General features: G+C 34.9%; 2 protein-coding genes across 7 annotated transcripts; both read right to left on the reverse strand.

Annotated features, from left to right (window-relative positions):
- Positions 1 to 742: 742 nt before the first annotated feature.
- On the reverse strand, positions 743 to 14,576 carry LOC140864668 (uncharacterized). 3 transcript variants are annotated; one of them, XM_073268961.1, is made up of 20 exons: positions 14,342 to 14,576; positions 14,086 to 14,238; positions 13,805 to 13,964; positions 12,865 to 13,183; positions 11,735 to 11,872; positions 11,460 to 11,652; positions 11,222 to 11,352; positions 10,109 to 10,318; positions 9,804 to 9,970; positions 8,652 to 8,730; positions 6,600 to 7,121; positions 6,133 to 6,494; positions 5,444 to 5,557; positions 5,268 to 5,369; positions 4,585 to 4,824; positions 4,346 to 4,414; positions 4,029 to 4,256; positions 3,482 to 3,589; positions 2,673 to 2,786; positions 743 to 1,101 (listed from the first exon to the last, which is right to left on the reverse strand). In XM_073268961.1, the coding sequence occupies exons 1-20, from the start codon at positions 14,436 to 14,438 to the stop codon at positions 849 to 851; spliced, it is 3,759 nt and encodes a 1,252-aa protein (XP_073125062.1). In that variant the 5' UTR covers positions 14,439 to 14,576; the 3' UTR covers positions 743 to 848. The 3 variants fall into 3 exon arrangements, with proteins under 3 accessions (XP_073125062.1, XP_073125061.1, XP_073125063.1); XM_073268960.1 differs by having other exon boundaries at positions 4,579 to 4,824; XM_073268962.1 differs by lacking the exon at positions 743 to 1,101 and adding an exon at positions 2,140 to 2,419 and having other exon boundaries at positions 4,579 to 4,824.
- Positions 14,577 to 16,372: 1,796 nt separating this feature from the next.
- Positions 16,373 to 20,298, reverse strand: LOC140864254 (uncharacterized). 4 transcript variants are annotated; one of them, XM_073268309.1, is made up of 4 exons: positions 20,165 to 20,298; positions 18,633 to 18,811; positions 16,735 to 18,308; positions 16,373 to 16,599 (listed from the first exon to the last, which is right to left on the reverse strand). In XM_073268309.1, the coding sequence occupies exons 3-4, from the start codon at positions 18,267 to 18,269 to the stop codon at positions 16,557 to 16,559; spliced, it is 1,578 nt and encodes a 525-aa protein (XP_073124410.1). In that variant the 5' UTR covers positions 18,270 to 18,308; positions 18,633 to 18,811; positions 20,165 to 20,298; the 3' UTR covers positions 16,373 to 16,556. The 4 variants fall into 4 exon arrangements, with proteins under 4 accessions (XP_073124410.1, XP_073124409.1, XP_073124408.1 ...); XM_073268308.1 differs by having other exon boundaries at positions 18,629 to 18,811; XM_073268307.1 differs by having other exon boundaries at positions 16,735 to 18,519; positions 18,629 to 18,811.
- Positions 20,299 to 20,826: the final 528 nt, after the last annotated feature.

Consider the following 20,826-nt stretch of genomic DNA (forward strand, 5'->3'; position numbering starts at 1 on the left):
GGTCCCCTTGTTTGTCTGATAAAAAGGTAGACATCAAAGTTAACTATTAGGCAGCAAAAAACAGAATCTGGAATTGACTTGAAACCAATTGGTCCCCCTTCATGCTCCCTTTCAAAAACAAACTGTTTTTCCTTTCTTTTATCAGAAATTATTGATATATTATCCTCTGATCCAAAAGAAAGTTTCAGGATTAATAAAGACAAAAACATTGAAGATAACAACAAATAGTGTAGTGTTTCCCAACTAAACCAGAGGCATTGTGCACACAATTTCGCTGGCTTTCAAAATAATCCTGATTTTCAACGATAGATTACATCGTTTCTATAATCTATGTAGGCCGACCAAACGAAACGACAAGATGCATAGCATACATGGGAAACATGACTGTGTTCATACCAAATTGATTTGTTAAAGAGAAAAGGCGACACTTTTATTGTTTGCACAAAAATAGTATCATGAACACCAAGGAAAATATGTGACAAGTGATGGGGCAGACCCAGAGATTCTGATGAATGAGATAACTAACTGGATTTGAACAAGTAGAACATGTATTTTTAAAAACTTGCAAGTAAAACATGAAAGTTCTTTTGTTCGAAAAAAAGACTGAACTGAGTTCACTCTCAGATTGTAACCTCCTATGCACGTTGATAAGCATGCAGGAAAAATTAGATTACCAGGAAAGGTAACATCTTGGCGATTTGAAATCAAACTCAAATTATATTATATACCACAGTGAACAATATTAAATGAGACCTGTTCCAGGAGAGCAAAGGACTATTCCAGAAGTATTTTTGTTGCTCAATTTTTTTCCTTCAATTTACAAATTGGGATAATTAGTACCTTAAATCTTAATCGTCGTCCTCAAAATCAATTACCATCCGAGCCCGTCTTCTTACTACATTGTGTTTTGGCGTGCGGATGGGATCTGTGTCCTCGTCAAAGTCCATCAACTCATCAACAAGCTGATCATCGAAGAGTGGATCCTGTGAAGTGTCAGAATTTTCGAAAGTCCTGATCTCTGATGCATTTAGACTATCCAGCCTCATTGTTTCAGATTCTGAATCACTTGAATGGTTTGTACTTGTGGCATCCACCTCATCCCTGGACAACAGTTGTTAAAAAGATACCGCTGATCGAGAACAAGAATTTTCTATAGAACATGCAGTAAATTTGAAATGCGGCTTGATTTAATCAAAGGGGAAAATTAGCGTTTTAGTCCTGTATCTTGGCTTCCTTTTGGTTTTGGTTCTGTATATTGGCTTGTTTTGGAAAAGATCCTGTAACATTGTTTTTTCTTTGGATTTAGTCCTATATGTTGATTGTTTTGGTTTTGGTCCTATAAGTTGGCTTATTTTTTTGGTTTTGGTCCTATACAAATTCATGTTTTGAAAAAATTTAGATGTTGACCTTCTAATTATTTTTTAACATAATAATTATTTTCTAAAAGGTACAATAACTTGGTTTTTTTTTTTGTATTTTTCCTCCGTCGCCTGGAGGGAGCAACAAGATTTTATTTATTTGCAGTGTTCTAAAAAGCACGCTTAAACGACGATTAAACGTGATAAACGTGAAACATACCTAAAAAGCTTTGCTTTCGAGAAAAGCGGAACAAAAACAGTCAACCATAGTTGAAACGATAAAAAAATATTAGTGTGTTACTTTTTAAAATAACGAAAGTATGTTTTAAATATATTTTTAGTTTTTTAGCTAATTTTGTTAATTTAGGTTGGAACTTATTTATGCCATATGATCATTAATAGGTGCTAAGTGGGCGACACTTATTGCCAAATAAATAAAAAAATTGAAGTTACAGTGAGAACGATACAAATGAATATTTGTTTGTTACTTTTTAAATGAACAAAAGTATGTTACATTTAATACATTAAATTAACATATTTTAAATTTTATTAAATTATTTAGATTAAATAAAATTTAAGCGTAAAAAATATATTTTTTATTAGTTAGTTGTAATTATCTCAAACCAATAAACAAATAAAACATGAAAGAATAAAAAATATTTTTTTATAAAAATAATTAGAGATCAAATTCTAAATTCCAAAACATGATAACTTACTAAACAAAAACCAAAAAACAAACCAACTTACAGGACCAAAACCAAAATAAGCCAACATATAGGACTAAATCCAAAACAAAAACCGAGTTACAGGATCTTTTCCAAAACAAACCAACATACAGGACCAAAACCAAAAAAAAGCCAACATACAGGACTAAAACGCTAATTTTCCCTAATCAAAGTGGCGTCACAGTTACAGGATTAAGAAGTGAACAAAGAATAATCACAGTAAAGTGATTCCACCGGATTTATGCCCTTTGAGTTTTAAAAGTTTTCAAATCTTTCTTAGTTAATTAGCTGCAATTAAAGAACATGATGAAAGTGATCCACAATTCCCGAGCAAACCTGCTTTAGTTACGTATTGGGATTTAAATCAGTACAGCTCATCATTGCTCCAAGATTCAGTGGAACAAATTAAACTAACAGGCTTGTATTGCGGTTAGCAGTTATAAATAGTGAAAACAGTAACAATTAAATTAGTTTTTTTTCCAAAAAAAATTAATATTTACACAAGACATTGAAAATTATACATCTACTTGCAGCAATCAGCAATCAGCATTCAACCAAATGAAAAGTCGAAGAAACGGCAATGAAGTACCTTTCTGAAACCTGAATATTCCTGAATTGGAAGTTATTTTCATCAGCATTCTTCTTAGTTGTGTCGGCCATAAGCTCCTCTTCTCCACTCTCTGGAGATATTTTCTTCTTTTTTCTACAACGTCTTAAGTATTTGGTAACATCATAAAAGAAGATGCATCTTTTTTACAATGAGAAGGTTTTCAAATATTCATCCATGGATTGTAATTTTATTCGACATCAATGCATCCGAAAGCAAAGAGCAGGCAATGGAAAAAAGATTGAAACTTTGCAAAGATGATACACGAACTATTCTAAATTCAGAATAACCGAAAATAGGTTCGTGCATTCAATATAGAGTGGAAAAATAACATGAATCAGAAACCACAAATGACACAGTAACAGCTTATCATAAGTCTTCATCGGCACAAGACGGGCAACTCCTAAGGAAGAATACTTGCATCTCAATTTATATTTTACGATTAGAAATAATGAAATATAAAGCCGTTTAAGAAGTATATTTGTCGGTCAGCCACCTGTCTTATTTATACTGCAAAACACCAAGGAAGAATGAAGTACTAATTTCCAGAATGAGTTCTTTATGATATTCAATTGACAGTAATAGTTCACATATATTTCTCCAGATCATGCCTTACAAGTTAGGCTAGTCCACACGTAAATAGATCTTCCATTGATTTGAGGGGAATGCTAAGCTAAAATGGAAATATCTCGATATTTGTTGAGCACCCTGTATCTGTTTTGTTCGATAAAAGCTACTTGAATGGAGTAACATCAAAATGCATTGAGAGAGAGGGAGGGACAGAGACATACACCAAAATAGAGCTGAGCGGTTCATCATCCATCATGCCTTCAGATGATTTTCGCACAATCTTCTGTTTTTTTCTTTCAGTATGGTTTCCATTAGGCTTGTGTTTGCTCCTTAAAAGACAAAAGAGCTCACATTATTTTGATCTGCATCTACCGTATTAATATTCAACTTTCATTTGGGAAAAATATAAATGATGAATTAATTTAATTATGTGACCGATAATTGGGCCTCTGATACTTGCATTGCTATTTATGTTGAAAAGTGAGTTCTTGGCACTTAATTTAACTAGGAAATGAACTTATTTTGCTTCAAAGTTGGCTTGAAATGCAGAAGGGCCAAGTGCGCAGATGATCCTCACCTGACTTTAAACAATTTTTACAGAAAATGCCTTTTTAAATATTTGGCAATTAGGACAAAAGGTAAGCATCCGAAATGATGTTGTGAAGAATAGATTTTATGCACTTATCCCAAGAACTGACAAAGGGTTTTAGAGATGATGAGAACAAAACAAATTTTACATCAGACACTCGTTTTATAATTTGACATTACCTGTTTCGCAGAGATAACAACGTTTCATCATCGGATTCTCCTGCAATTTTTGAAGACACGTCATTAGAACCCTCATCCCTCAAATGAAAGTTAGCATCACTCCTCTTCGGTTTGTGCAGAACAAGCCCGAGTTGCTTTAGTTTGCGAGAGACCCGGGCTGCAGAAATGTTGCCCATGCTGTCAAGTTCATTAGCAATCATGTAACTGCACCTCCGGTGATCTTTATACCTTCCAGAAAACATTCTCCTTCAGATTGAAATCATATAAATGGAAAATACACTAAAGAAATTAAGACATCCATTTAAAAATGCACTTACTGCTCAAATAACTCTTTAATCTTCTCCTCCTGATCAACGCTAAAATCTTGCACTCTTTTTCTGGAGTGGCTGAGAAAGAAGTAATCGATCAACATATAGAAAATGAGGTCTTCAAAATTCCATTGCTGCCATTACAGCAGACATACATAATAATTGCTCACAGGCAGCCACACGCGCACACGATATATACACATATGAGAGAGAAAGAGAGAGTTTAAATGCTTGAAACATACACATACATAGGTTTTCTCAATGTGGAACTTTTGTTGATGATAGACAAATTTGGCTGCACCCTTGGAAGATCTCTACTACTGCTATGCTTAAGTTTATTAAGGGTACCCGAGTTTTGCATCTTTTTCTTAGCTGGAACTTTATATCCGAGCTGTTCAAGTGACTTGGAAATTCGCATTGCTGAAATATTTCCAATTGGGTCCAGCTCTCTGGCAATGAGCTGACAGCAATCTGAATTATCTTTAAACCTAGCACAGGCAAGTACGAAGTAAAACAGTTTCAATTTGAAATTTTAAACTATCAATCACAATGTGAAAATCGGATGAATTTGGCAAAATAATATCTACAGCATAAAACAAAGAGAATATGTTACAGACTGTTTTTCCCACAAATCAGAAGCAAGTAAAATCAACAAGAAATCGAACAAGGAATCACATAATTTAGCGAAGATAATAACTGAAAGTAAATTGATTCAATAAGAGACATCTAAACAGTAATACTAGCGAAGGAAATTATCTTTGTTACAGGATAGAAGATAATCAATTCTCTTGCCCCAGCATAAAACCAAGTCAAATTTATAGGTGCTCTGATGCGAGCCACTAAAACCAAATCAATTTTATGGGCTTTTTACTGATTCCACAAGGTTTTACAAGAATGACTCTAGATATAGAAAATGAGTAAGGAGACTAACTTCTCATAGAGATCATTGAGTTTGCCTTGGAGTTCGTCATCAAGAACAGGATAACCTCCTTTTGGCTTTCTGCCAAGCTCTTCTTCACCAGAATGCTCGTCCCTAAGACGGAGAACAAAGGATAAGTCAAGCAAGTTTATAAATAGAGAAATCAATAGTATTAAAGAAGACCATACCTATCAGAAATTTCGCCCCCATGAATCCCTTTCTTAAGAATTGAGTTGATGCTGTTCTTTAATTCCCCAGAACTTTGCCCTATCGACTGATATTTGGGTTCAGAAGGATCTTCCCTGCAAGTTATTCATGATATTCAATGCCAAATAGAAAAGCCTTCAACCTTTTAACGCTATCAACTCATCCCAATCATCATTGCAATGCATTTTAAATGAAAAAAGAATTCATGCTGAGAAATTAAATGTTCCAAGAATAAATTATATCATCCCCAAGTGACCATGCTTCTATAGGTTATTCAATCTAATTCATAGTTGTTAGAAACCCACAACACGTGCAACTAGGCTCAAAGCTTTGCCTCAATAAGTAAACCGAGTCTTAGATCTCTTTATAGGCGCAAAACATCTTTTAAGCAAAACTTGGATGCAGAGATTGTAAATTAAGATAAAATGCAAGATAAAAGTAATTCTTTTTGCTTATATAAACAAGGGAACCATCCTTTATAATGCTTCACTTTCATAAATTACAAGCTTTCTTGGGTCTTGTGCTTAATTTCCACAACACTATGAGCCTTAGTGCACCTTGTGCTCCTAATAAATAAGTTCAGATTTGAAAAGTACTAAAGCATGTCTTGATTGACTCCCTTTTACACTACTTAAACTACCATTTAGTGTTTAAAATGATAAAATCTTACTCTCCGACTTCGTGATGCATCTTTTCAAAATCGTCATCACCCAGGGCATCGGCTATGTTCCTGCGAACCCATTTTTGCCCTTCAACAAAATGATTTCCATCATCCATGGTGCCACTTTCGCCTTCCCCATTATTATTTTTCATACTGTTGAGCTCTTTTAGCATAGATCCACAACTGATGTAGTGGCATTCCCTCCGTGTCTTTGAAAAAAGAACCTCTACTGAAAGAAGGGGATAATTCTTCATTTCCCATAGCATTCTCCCGATGAAGCTTGTGAGAAAAGTAACAATGTTCTCATATTCTTTGCATGGCTTTAACTTTTGCTCTTCCAGGATTTCGTAAAATATTGTGAGGAGTGATAGCTGTCCGTTTATTAACATAACATCCATTCCACATATTTCTCTGTATCAGTATATATTTTATAAAAAAAAAAAACTGCAGCTAAAATTGATCGTAGCAGTGTTTACCTGATATAGCATTGGGGAAAGCTCCAAGTCATCACATATTCTCCGAAGAATGCTTAAAACGAAATGATTTGTGCTAATGGGATTGCTCCTGTAAAATTTCAGCAACCAACACAATTTCCAAACTATGGTGTTGTTTGCAAGCGCAGAAACCAAAGAAGATACTTTAAAGTCAACTTCATTGGTTAATACTAGATGTTCATCATCTGAAGAATCATCAGTTCCCAGATAAAGATCATCATTATTATCACCTACAACCGTGTCTTCTGTCTCTAATTGGGTGCTTCCCAAATTAGTAGGCTCTGATGCAGGCTCATTAACCTTATCAAAAACACTTTCATCTGGCCTGATGGAGTTCGGAGCAGTTACAGTTTCCTTTTCCAACAAGTTGACACTGTCAGATGGTTCACAGGTAAAGGTACCAACCTTGTTCTGAGCGGCAGTATTATCATTACTCGGTTCACAAACAGTTTCCTTCTTGGTCATTGTCTTCTTCGTCTTTTTCTTCCTTGCCTTTTTAGATACCTGCATAAAAATAACTAGTTTTAATAATTGAATAATGCTAGCCTCTATAGAGAAATAGTGTTTAAGAATTCTTTGAAACAGAAAAATGAAATATGAAAAATGTCCATTTCACTGTTCTTCCTTTCTGTTACTAAAATGCCAAGTAATTTTGTGTTACCAAGGATAATTTGACTTCATATACAAACTCATAGCATTTTTAGGCTACTATCCTAAGCAGGCAATGCAGAATGCGATGAAGATGGCAATTACAATTATTTAGAGTTTCTTCTCAGATCTACCTGACCTTTTAGCATTAGGAAAACTGTTACATGATAAGCTTGAACCACACATGAGGTGTTCATCATTGAGAAAACTAGAGTTGTATTTATATCAATTAACAAGCTTTATATTTTAACTTAATAAATTATCTCTGGTTGCATGAATTGGCGCGTTAATTGCAAGTTTGCGACTAAACTAATACTGCAATAGTGCAATTTATCTCTTAATAATATTAACAGAAAGCCTGTTACAAGCACAACTGAAATCACTGCAATGAGATAAGGATCAGCATTCCTTGATGCCGTAACAATTTGAAATTAGGAATAAGCTGCTACTAAGATTTGGTGAACAAACCCAGACATCTCAGTACCCACAAGTGTCCTATAGAAACTCATTCTAAAAGACTGTGCACATGAACTAACCAGAATCAGTCCACTTTCTAGAGATAATGAAAAGTATGAATGTTTCAAGTTACTGGTTTTCTTTTGTTATGCAATTTCCCAATAAATAGTATATTATAAGATGAAATCTGGGAAATAAGTCACTATTTCATGAATAGGCAACATGGAACTTATCCATCTCATGCTATTCTATTTATTTTTTCAGTATAGAAAGTTCTTATTGCATCTCTTATATTATAAGTTATAACTTAAAGGTTACTTTCACATAATTCGAACTTAATACCCTAGAAATATGTTAATTAGAAAAGTCTACAAAAGCCAAAACGTAATTGAAATTTCTGTATTTTAATATCGTGGAACCTCTTTAATGAAAACTCGAAGGGAATGAAATGTAATCTTCAAGAAAAATATTTTCTTGACTTAGAAGAAGGCCACACATCGTCTGCCATTTTGAAGAAATTATTTTTCATTCTGGTGACCTTTTGCACTTTGAATCACGAGTCTATCAATCCAGACTCCACTTGTTGTTTTCTATCATGCAGGAGAAACTCCTTGCCTGTTTCTTATCCAACCAAGAATAACTGAAAGATAGTTGTGGTTTGAGAAAAGGTGGAGAGTATTTAATAAGCACTAAAAAAGCATCTGATAAAATCAGACGGTTCTGAATCACCTAAACCTACTAAAATTCAACCTGTTAGGAGAGATTCTCGCAACCAACTCTGCCAGAAACTTTTTTGGAATCTTAAAAAATGAAATCCAGCTAGTTTCTTACGAACTTTAACTAAGCTTGATGAACAAAACACTGGGAATTCCATCAAAAAATGTACAAAGAAACTGCTATAGATCAAAACAGCTAGTAAAATAGATGTACCCTTATAAACCCACGCGATTGAAGGTTCTCCATGAGCCGTATGATTACATGCATGGTTTCCACCAAGTTGGATAGATCTCTAGAAATATTAAAACAGCAGGATTTAGTTTAACTTGAACATAGGGCAAGAAAAAGACAGTACTTGAAATTTTATAAATTGTCTCCTGACTTCTATCTTTGCATGCATTTTTTATGTAGTTTTCAATAGTGACTTTAGTGTGCTCAAGCCATCTAAGGCACTCAAAAGGAGGCAAAGGATGGTTTTCCCATTTCATTTTAGAGCTGGATATTTTGGAAAGATTAAATCAAATATCAAGAATGATAATTATTATAGAAATAAGGAAGTAAGATGGATCAAAACCCAATTGATAAAGTGTGATATGTTTAAGGATTGCTTGATCTATTTGAAAGTCAAAATGCTAAAATGCTACTAATACACATTATTGTCTTAAGACGAACAGTATTTGTTTAGCATGGGAGATGAATGTCATAAACAATGTTCTAACTACAAAATTCATGCCACTAAAATTTGTGAAGAGCTTTAAGAGAATAAGTTGTCATGATAGGAGAAGTGATCACTTGTTAGTGTGAAACACAGATTACACTTAAAGAACATGGTTCTTTTTGCAAACAAAAATATAAGAAAATTTAGTCTGAAGAGTGTTATATGTCATGTCAAAGGATCAACTTTACTTTAAAGCCATTTCAACCTCAGAAAATCATTTGCATAATTTTGCAGGCTATATCTATAGACGAGTATATTATCACAATGAAGTTATTTAAATTAGCAACAATATACTTTATACAGTTATCCCATACTACAAACTAGAAGTGCCAAAAATGTATGTATAGCAATCATGCCACAAGTACTCCCATTCATTCTATTGCAGAAGATAATTTTTAACCTGTAGAAATTATAATTCGAGCACTTGAGCCTTATTTTTTTTACTGTGGGGATTATAACTAGAGCATGTAGAATAAGCATTCACACCCACGAGCATACTTGAAAGCATGCTGCAACAGATTATGAGGAAAAAAGCTGCTCTGATGCAAGATGTCCTATAAATTGAATACAAGGTCATGAGGTAGAGATTGACCACTGCTTCCTTTACTGGAAAATAAAATTCCATGACATAAGGTACGAAGAAAAACCTTTTTGACTGTTTATGAGTATCAAATGATTTGATCAGGTTCAAAAGAAAATGAGTCATCCCTTCCTCTGTTTGATCGTAGAACAACTTGTATAAAAGGGCGCGAGCAGTTCGAGGTTCATCAGAATCTTCTGGGGATTCTTTGAGTACCAAATCTAGCATACGTATCTGGATGAAAACAATTATGTCAGTAAGAAAAGACAACATATTGCAGTAAGCACATCTGCTGAGATCATATGAAAAAAAATACTGCAGCAAATTTCTTAAATAGTTTCAATTTTTTACTTAGAGAATGCATATACATACCATGGTTTTCACCAATGATCCAGCTGCAGAAACAAGCTTATAGTCATTTGTTTGTTTCAAGCCTTCAAATGCATAACGCCATTTCGAGATCACCATTAGGAACATTGACTCATTCAGTGTTTGAGAAACTGGTCCGCATATACAACCATCAAACAAAGTGACACCGTCATCGGTAGTCACTTGTACTTCCTTGTCAGCAACATTACCAGACTGTCAACGCAGAGGGCCCTAGATATCAGCTGTGATACTAAGACTAAAAGCTCTATGTAAAACACATTATATCAAGCCAAACTGGTTAAGAAAAACGAGAACACGTTAATCTTAGCAATTGTACACAATTTTAGCGTGTCCAACAAATAATACGTGAGTTTGACCAAGATTACATGGAACAGAAGCAACATAAAATGCAATCGTCATCTATCATCAGCAATGGTTGCATCACGCCACCCACTGCATGAACAACTCAATACTCCAACCCATCCCCAGCCACACTCACGGAAAATGCTAGAGCTAAACATTTGCTAGACAAGGCCAAGAACACAATTACAGGTTCTAAAAAGGTTTTCCGTGAGTGTTCGCCTATCCGATGATTCTCGGATGCAATAATTTTTTCTCATTGGGCGATAATCAGTAAAATCAAAATCCTGCCACAGGTCCTCTAAAATGAATATACCTTAGCTCTCCACGAAGTAACCAGGTTGATGAGACACCACACACCAGACAATGAGCATGAGTGCACTTCGAAGTTCGAAGAACTTTTCAATTTTTTACGTCTTAAAATTACACTTAATGGGTGAAACAGAACATTATTTGGAATTGAATTAAACAATGAAAGTACAAATCACGATAACAAAGCAGTGCGTAGCATGATACCAAGGCGGCAAGCATGCCCTCGAGCATTCAAAATCATTCGATGCTGAAGAGGAGAGAGGGGAAGAGAGAGGAATTTTGTGACCCAGTACCAACACAAATCTCTAACTAAGCTTCTTTGATTGGAACCAAGAAAAAGAGTTGTATCTTGCTTGCTAACTTCAACAAAGTTCTCATTCAAAATTATATTTGTTAAGCCTTGGCCTTTGTACCTTCGAAGTTTATTTTTTTAATGTATCGTACCTTTGAAGTTAAGGACTTGTAATATTGGAATGAGGTGACAAATTGAGCAACGCGAAAGAAAACTACAATATCACTGCTCTGGATTTCCCGATGTTCTTTCTCAATATCTTCGCGAATCGACTGCATCAACACTGATGAACATGACATGCACAATGAGATTATCTACTAGACAAAAAGTATGAGAAAGAGCGATAATTTGGTAAAGCAAAAAATAGATGGAGCAATTGAAAATTACTACCATCGTATCCCCCTGTTAGAAATTGGCTTATAAATTCATAAAGAAATTCCAGGATTTGATGCCTTGTAGATGGTAGTTGTCCATAGTCCCATATTGTTTTTTTTGACGGGCCTCGGTGACCTTTTTGAGCTTTTCGCAGAACATCATTGGAAACAGAACAAGGATTTCCTTTGAAAAGTGCTTTAGAACCATCCTGTTTTCAAGTATGCAAATGCATAAATCTCTCAATCGTAAAGAATTCATTTGAAAGTCAAAGATGCGAATAAAGCTCATACCAAAGTGACCCGAGTATATGTTCCAGTAAACTGCGAATAGCAACTCAGATTGCGTAATCTAGCCAACTTTCTGTTCTCTTGTTCCTCTTTCATTATTGAATGGAGACTAGTCATTGAATTTTCATCACCTTCTTCCACCTAATGAAAATTTTACCACCAAAATTATATTTCCATTAGTGTCCTATGGTGAGCAAATAAGAAAACACAAGCAAACACTTGTCCTCTCATGTGAATTTGCACATATGGAGGGAGGGAAGTGCAATAAATAGAAAGCGCAGAACAAGTCCAAAAAAACAGAAAAATAAGCAAGTAATAAAAACGATGACAGCTTATCCATGATGGAAAGCCCGGCAAGAACTATATATGACTCAGTGCTTCAGCTAACCCTTGGCTTTCATGTTCAACTGGAAAGCCCTCATGAGCTTGAAAATTAATGTCATCTTTGACCCCACCAAATGTTTTCCTCAATTTTTTGTCAGGCATCCGAGAAGTTCAATTTTCTCTTAGGAATAAGCAATTTATGATATAAAGGTATAGCCATGCCCTTTTGTTGGATTAAATTAAATATATTTTAGTCCCCACTAACTAATTTTTGTCATGAGTACCAGAAAAGAAGTCAGTGGTTGAAACAAGAAATAAGAAACACAAACCATGTGGTAATTTCTTCTTCCATGGTTATCCGGGCAGAAACAATGCAAGAGATATTGGAACATAGTAGTAGATTAGCAGGGGTTGAGAGAGCTGCATTTGATTAATAAGGCAAGTAGTTAAACTTTCAAAATGATTAGGGATTAGCCTTTCCGAAAATCCTGGTTTATGGGCAATTCTACATAGAGGCGAAGAAGGTTAAAGCCAGATGCATCCAACTTAGACTAGAAGGAAAAATTATCAAAATATAACTAATGTACGAGCAATCACGAAAAAAATCTAGCCAACTTAGAACCAATATTCTAAGATAAATTAGATCTTTAAAATACGCCATGCACTCTTCAGATGATTGTGATCTAGACTGCTGTCCAAATTAATTTCATTATAGGCTTGTTTTGAAAATAGTATATGCATAATTCTAAAAAAATAATAACATATGCATAGCTTAACTTAATAACAAGAAATAACAACAAGAAACAAACCTTTGACCCTTTGCAGTGTATCTTAGCAATTAATTCTGGCTCTTGACCGTTGAATATATAATAGAAAATTTCCAGTAAAAGCAAGTTGTCTTGACGTAGGTAGCCATGAGAACCACCAGTGTGCTGCGACAATGCTATAATTATGTCCATGACATTCTCCTTGAACAACAGTTCTAGGAACTTGTCCCGCAGGGATAACAATTGAGAAGCAGATCCCACAGCTCTCTGCTGAGTTGATATATCTTGAATAGCTAGAATATTTCGAAATAATGTAAGGACCAGCTGGACCAATTTCCAGTCATCTTCTGTGAAAGATTCACTATTTATTCGTGGAGTCAGTTTCAGATAGACATATCTTACAAAAAAATTCAATATGTAGACTGGCAAAATCAAGCATGCAACAATGGCTTTAAACTTGGAAATTAACGTCAAACTTGCTAGGGTATCTTAAAAATTAAAGAAACTGTTAGTCAAATTATTAATGAGACCACACCAGGAAACAAGTGAGTTTTGCCCTTCCCAATCCTGAAGAAGACTGGCATTTGCATAACTATTTTTTGAATGCGGCCCAAAATAAAAGGGTATCTGGTCATTCAAGAGTCAAACTCTAAAAGATATTGAAGATTTCAAATTGGACAAAAACTTGAAGGCGTCAAAAAAATAAATGAAAACTAGAACGCAGAATTTTTTTGAACTTCTAGCTTTGTGTCATTATCTAAATATTATCCATCACTCCCTCCATCTAGTTATCTGCCTGAGAGTAAATTTCGGAATTAGGGGTGTGATGATTTTTTCAATGGACCTAACAAACAGTTCCACACCCAAATTCAGCTTGAAAAATAAAAACATTAATGAATGCCAATAGATCCATCTTATGCAATTTTCCAAAAAAAATAGTTTGCATCCCAAAAATGGGAAAAAAATCCGAAACACCACTCACTTCTCCAAATTTTGTAAAGGACTTTCCAGCAAAGAAACTGCCACTGGGACAGTATCACTATAGGTAATCGTTGACTTTAATCCCCATAGATACTCTATCTGCTGTGGTATATCAGTGGAAGTAGGCTCAACAGGCATAGTCAGAAACACCAAGATTTTCACTGCAAAAAAAAAAATTAAATTAAATTTGAAACAAACAAGTAAGATCATAAGCAAGAAGTCCTCACTTTTACACTTCCAATCTAGAAACTACAGTGTTTTGCAAAATTAAAAGTAAATTACCAGCATTTAGCATCAAATTTCGATCTTCCTGGCAATACTCAATAATGGGGATCAAATCTTTCCCCACAATATTCCATTTGCAAACTTGCTTGAACACATCCCGCTTCTCAGGTTCATCCCGCCTCAAGAACCTCAATAAATCCTTCAAATTATCTGCCAAACCCACAAAAAAAAAGACGGGTATTTAAATCCTCTAAATAACAAAAAAAAAAACTTCTCGGCATCCATGAAAACAAAATAATGGTAAAAACAGCACCTGAGCAATAATCCCCCTTCTCGTAACCGAAGCGATTCCCGTTATCGTCTTCCAGCAGCGTTCCAATACCAGCGCAAATGCTCGATAATCCATCCATGGAAGCTGAATTAACACCCAGTATTCAAAAATTGAGTGATAAATGAAATCTGGTAGATTTGGAGGAATTGGATTCTGAGTGAAGATGGAAATTGGGGACTTTTGAGTGGCGCGAAACTAAAACCATAAGCATATATCATTCCCGCTCCTTTTAGAATCACTCGTCAGTGTTTCTACTGTTTTCATCACCAAATTAATAAGGTGAAAAGTTTTAATTAAATAGCAATTTATAAATATATATATATATATATATATATTATTAATTAATATTAATATTAATATTATATAAAAGAAGATATCATATCATTTAGGTTCAACAAATTAATTGAAAATAGATTAATATAGTTGTAGATTTTTTTAATTATATATATATAAGTATTCGAACGCACCCATTTTTTTATATAGTTTTTGATTTTTTTTCAAATTTTTTTGAAGTTTAATTTTTAAATCATTAATTTGATTTATATTAAAATAAAAATAATATCATAATTATAATGATTTATAATAGACTATATTGCAATTTTGTTTGAGAACACAGTATAATTTGATAAAATATCATACCAGCTGACCAAAAATGGTGGGTATGATTAGGGGTGTTCATATTTCGGATAAAACCGAAAAAATCGAAAATCTAAACCAAAAAAATCAAAAATCGAACCGAACCGAAAACCGTATTTTGTAATTCGGATATAAATATTAAAACCGAAGTTTATTTGGTTCGGTTTTGGATTATATATGTCAAAACCGAACAGACCAAAAAAACCAAAATTGAATTAAATTAATAATTTTATTTATATTATATATGTTATGAGATGATATTTAGTGAATGAATAATCATTTTGAATATTTTTTTATTGTTGTTTATTTAATTCATTGTTGCTGTTTATGTAATTTATAGTTGATTAGTTGATTGTTCTTTATGTAAAAAAATATATTATATTTTATAATGTATTTATATTATTAATTTTATTAAAATCAAAATAACCGTATCAAAATTTGTTTTGTTTTTTTGAAAATATTATTAGCATGTGGTTGAATGTTTGTACTTGTATTGTTTGTTATTTTTGTTCCTTCACTACACGACTATAACTTTAAGTTGTGTGTTGAAGTATTTAAATTACATGTTGGATGAAATTAATATTTTTTTTATTGTGTTATATATTATTAATGATCAAATCGACTAAACCGAACCGTAAAAACCGGTCCATTATAGTGCAAAAACCGAACCGAACCGAAGTAAAACGGTTTGACTTCGGATTACATTTTTTATAAATCGAAAACCAAAAAACCGAACCAAAATTAGACAAATTAAAACCGAACCGACCGATGAACACCCCTAGGTATGATACTCTCATTTTTAATAAGAGTACATAGATATATAATTACAATTAAATATGAATAGATTTCAATTATATACTTTATTTTCTAAACAACATCATAAAAAAAATCCCAAACATCAGATTTGTATACTTGTTTTTTTTTTTTTAATTCAAAAACATAGAAATAGATCTAACTCAATTTCATTGGCGAATATATATATATATATATATATATATATATATATATATATATATATATATATATATATTTTGTCGTGAGGTCTTTTTTTTTTAAAAAAAAAGTGTACAATATTTTTCTAGTAATTTTGGCCTACATGTAAGTAACAATAGTTTTAAATTCACTTTCCCTATATACATTGTATTTAACACTTGCATCTTTTTATCAAATTAAAAATTATAACATGCAATAGTGTACGGAGGTAAATATCAAATTTGTTAATTAGAAAGAGAGATAAATATCTTCATTCTTCACTCAATCTAAAGCAACGATAATGAAGAACGATTCGAATGTAATTGGTCTCAGGCCCGAAACTTATCATAGTCACTTGACTGATAAGCGAATACTGTTTTTATACAATTTCTTTAGCTGCTTAGAAATTCAAAATGTCCATTAAATTAAATTAAATACATAAAATATACAATGAAAATGTGGATGAGTAACAACATATAATATACAGGAAAAGAACATTACATTTAGAACCCACCGTTATTCTTAAATTATACGTCCAAATAGAATACACATGCAACATGATTAACACACACTTCAAATGACCTTAACTTCACAACTTACACCCTTTGACATGAGATGCCTCGAGCATATCTCTGCTAAAAGACACAGAAATAGATCAGAATGTCGGATTCGCCATGATTAGACTCGGTGTAGACAAATTCGAGACGAAAATCAACGCCAGTGGGTATATATACAATAGAGTACTAAGGGAAAATAACTTTACTTACACCCAGCTATGAGGCATATCATGAGGTTTTCTTGGCTCCAGTAGGTCATCACCTTCTTGTCTACTGTCATTTGTTTCAAATGTTGTGGCACCTCTAAGCATCGCCATTAGGCTACCTCCATGAACCCTCCCTTCCGGAAGAGAGAGCCGGTCCCAGAAACCATCATTTGGCAAACTTGGTAGGGGTATCGAGCAAGAAGACGTGCTAGGACGTGGATTGTCCTGAAATTCCGCACCATGGGAAGAACATAAACCAGATTTGTTTCTAGCAAGTTTATCACAAGGAATGGCAGATTGACTACCGAGCCCCGAACCCAACTGGCCCCACGAGCATCTTTTTCCTCCACCATGTGCCTTGCAAAGATCGGTGCTTCCTTGCGCACTCTTTGGGCATCCTTCGAACTTGCACCTTTTGCCTCCACCATGTCGAACACAATAATTAGTTCTCCCCCTCGCACTTTTTGTACATTCTGGAACGGCACATCTTTTGCCCCCACCATGGCTAACGCAAAATAAAGTTCCCCCATGCACGCTTTTGGTACATCCTTCGGATCTGCATCTTTTACCACCCCCATGACCTTTGCAAAGTGGCGTGCTCCCTTCTGCGCCTTTCTGGCACCCCAAAAACGTGCACCTTCTGCCACCACCATGGGCTTTACAAAACATTGTGCTACCTTGAGCGCCTTTCGAACATTGGGGATACTGGCAGCGACGACCGCCTCCATGGGAGATGCAAAGGCCAGTGATTCCTTCGGCACTCCTCTCACAATTTTCAATCTTGCACCTTTTGCCACCTCCATGACGAATGCAAAGGCCAGACTTACCTCTTGCAGCACGTGTGCAAACCTCATGACTGCACCGCCTACCGCCACCATGACCTATGCAGTAGTCGGTGCGGCCTTCAGCACTTCTTGTGCACCCAAGATGCTGGCAGCGTCTTCCGCCTCCATGTGCCTTACAAAAAACAGTCTTACCTTCAGCTCCTTTCTGACAGCCAGCTCTTTGACATCTCCTTCCACCTCCATGAGCAATACAACGACCAGAAGCACCTCTTGCACCTTTCGTGCATCCTTCAAATGAGCATGCTTTCAGCTTAGTTTTATGGAGCGGTTGCTCATTAAATATATCATAAGAACTGCTAACTAAGCTTGGTGTTTGATTTGGTTTGCAACAGCCATGTTCTTGGTCAAAAGGGATGGGAATCTCGACATTCTGCAATGGGGGAATACGAGAGCCAGGTCTCCACCGAGATGATGTTGACCCTTCATCCACTAGTTGAAGCGTAGACATCAAAGCTGGTGAGTCGGAATAAATCTGGTTCGCAAAAAACCCTTGACTTGTGGTTACATCAGAACCAGCAGGTCCTGTAGATAGACTTAATTGAAGGTCTAAAATAGGCACCCTGGTCTTGGATGCATTGAATGTCTCGACAGAACCCTTCTTTGAACTGTACAACCTGTTATCCCCAACTTTAAGGTCCATACCAAGACCAAGATCAATGGAAGACTCCCCTTCAATTTCATGTTCTGAGAACATCCTAGTATAGGCACTTGATGAATGTCCTAAGCCAAGAACCTGAGACGACCCATATTTCAAGTTAATGGGTTGGTCAGTAGTGCTAAATTTTCTTTGGCTTCCCTTGGAAATGCAAGGGCTTGACACACCATGTGAATTAAATTCTAGAGTAGAAACAACTGGGTGATCAAATACTTCAGTCTGATCTTTGGACATTGATGCCACATTAGTAGTATAGCCATGGATAACGTCCATGCAATAAGATAGTGGACTAAGCAAACCGTACTAAAACTGGTCAATAACAATAAAAAAAAATAGAAACAGATTGTGGTATTCCTATGGTTTAAAAAGGAGAAAGAGTGTCAAAAAAGATATAATACCTACAGATTACAACCAAAGCTTTCTAAGACGAGGCAACCACCGCTTACAAAACCTGATGTGTCTTGACGATCCATCATATGAGCTATGAATGCGAGATTAACAAGAGGATTACAAGCTGCAGGACAGTATCATTTGAGAAGTATTATCATCAATTGCAGAATGATACCCTCGCAAGAGTGATCCTGTTTCAAGAAATTAAAAGTATGTTATAAGCTCAGAATTTTCCATGCAGAAGATTCGGATGATACGAATTGCTATGAATTTTGAATGAAAATTCACAATGAGACTGAAGTTTTCAGACGAAAATAGATGAACTTAAGAGTAAATGAAATCTAAAATCATCAAACATTTCATAACTTAACCTCAAGAAATAACATTTTTCACATGATTTTTTCCAATAGTCACATGCATAAACCAAACACTATAGAATTGTTACGCCAACAATAATCTCCAGGGATCTTTGGAATTGTATGGACTTTCGAAGCTTTCATCGTAAGAAAAAAAGACGAGGATGATTTGCACAAATAGACCGTACAATATTGTTTTTTAAATAATAGGTCTCACTCCACTTAAAACACGTCGTCCCACATGCAGGATCAAATGTTTTTTGATTATGAGGTCTATTTATTTGAAAATTTTTGTACATGTGCCCTAAATTTGCAACCGACCCCAAGCATAATGTGTGAACTAAAGAACTATGTTCCAACCAAATGAGACATGAACGACCACCAATCACAGAAAGACCCCATCTTATCTATGATTATTGCAGACATGACAGAGTGACGATTTTAAAAAAATAAAAATTTCAGTATAAGAGCTATAAAACTATGAGTGTCTTCCATGCAATAAATTTTACACATATCTGCCACTGTTTTAACTAAAATAGAGTACACAGAAGCACCGCATCGTACTGCATTCAAGCATAAAAAAATGTCATTTTGTCTACATGGGCACAGAACATAGGCAAAGAAATTGGAGATTAACGTGAGGGTCAAACTATCAAATCCCAGAGGAGAACAAAACAGGGGGACAGGCCGGCCATCCACCCCAGGATTAGTCAGGCAGGAGCCCGATCCTTGGATTAAGAAAAAGATGTAATATTTCATCATAAATCCTCCACTACAAAAGAACAAAAAGAGAAAGCAGAATCACACTTCACGAAACACCCCTATTGAGAGACAAATCATTGCATAAAATAAATCATAATATTCATTCCATGGTCATGTTCCAAGTAGAAAAAAATTCAACAAAACATAATCTGCAATATTAAGCCGGAGAGCACTCACAAGCAACCATGATACAATCTACAAATCACCATGAAAGATCATCGACATCTTCCATAATTATAGGTAGCCAAGAACAAAACATAAAAAAAAAAAACCTCAAATTACTTCATATATACTACACTACAACAGACACTTTCCATAATTTTCACCCACAAGACTCACATCAGAACCCAAGAAAGGCAGATAAAATGGAACCCAAATCAACCATTACAACCGAGCAAAACGTTCAAAAACCAAAGTTCGAAGTACCTCCGGAATCTTAGAGTCAGAAGGCGAACTCGGACAGAATGCCCGCGCGGTGTTGCTGGGAAATCCAAGAGAGTCTGGGAAAGGGATTGAGAGGAAGGACAAAAAGATTGGTGGAGAAAATGAGAGTGAGGCCAGAACTCCACTCACTGTGGAATTTCAAGAAATCGGTGGGGTAGGGCCACTGTCGATCCTCCACGTGCGGCCTCAATTTTTCTTGCCATGCACCCTCAGCTCGGCCCAATTATTAATTAATGACTTTATCATCATTGGGCTTTTTTTTTAACACAACAATTAAAATCGTTGGTCTTTCTTTTTTAATAAAAGAAAAGAAATTGTCATTTTCTATGGTCCCATATTTTCTAATCTTTTTTTTTTTTTTTTTTTCCAAATTATGCTATGTTGCACGGAGTCACATTCTCTATATTTTTGTAGCCGTTTGGTGGGCGAACTCTCGGTTGTTTAGTTTTTTTTTTGGTTCGATTTCAAATGTTTTATTGTTTTTGATTTAGTCCTAAATATTTTAAAAATTAGTCCGAGTTGATTTTCTGTCAATTTAATGGTTAAAATTAACGAAAAAAGACTCAATTTAGTCCAAGATGATTGACTTATTTCTCAGTTTAATTTCAAATGTTTCAGAATTTCCAATTTAGTCCTAACTGTTT

This window comes from Henckelia pumila, chromosome 4, assembly GCF_033568475.1.
Source record: "Henckelia pumila isolate YLH828 chromosome 4, ASM3356847v2, whole genome shotgun sequence".
In the NCBI taxonomy this organism is placed as follows: domain Eukaryota; kingdom Viridiplantae; phylum Streptophyta; class Magnoliopsida; order Lamiales; family Gesneriaceae; genus Henckelia; species Henckelia pumila.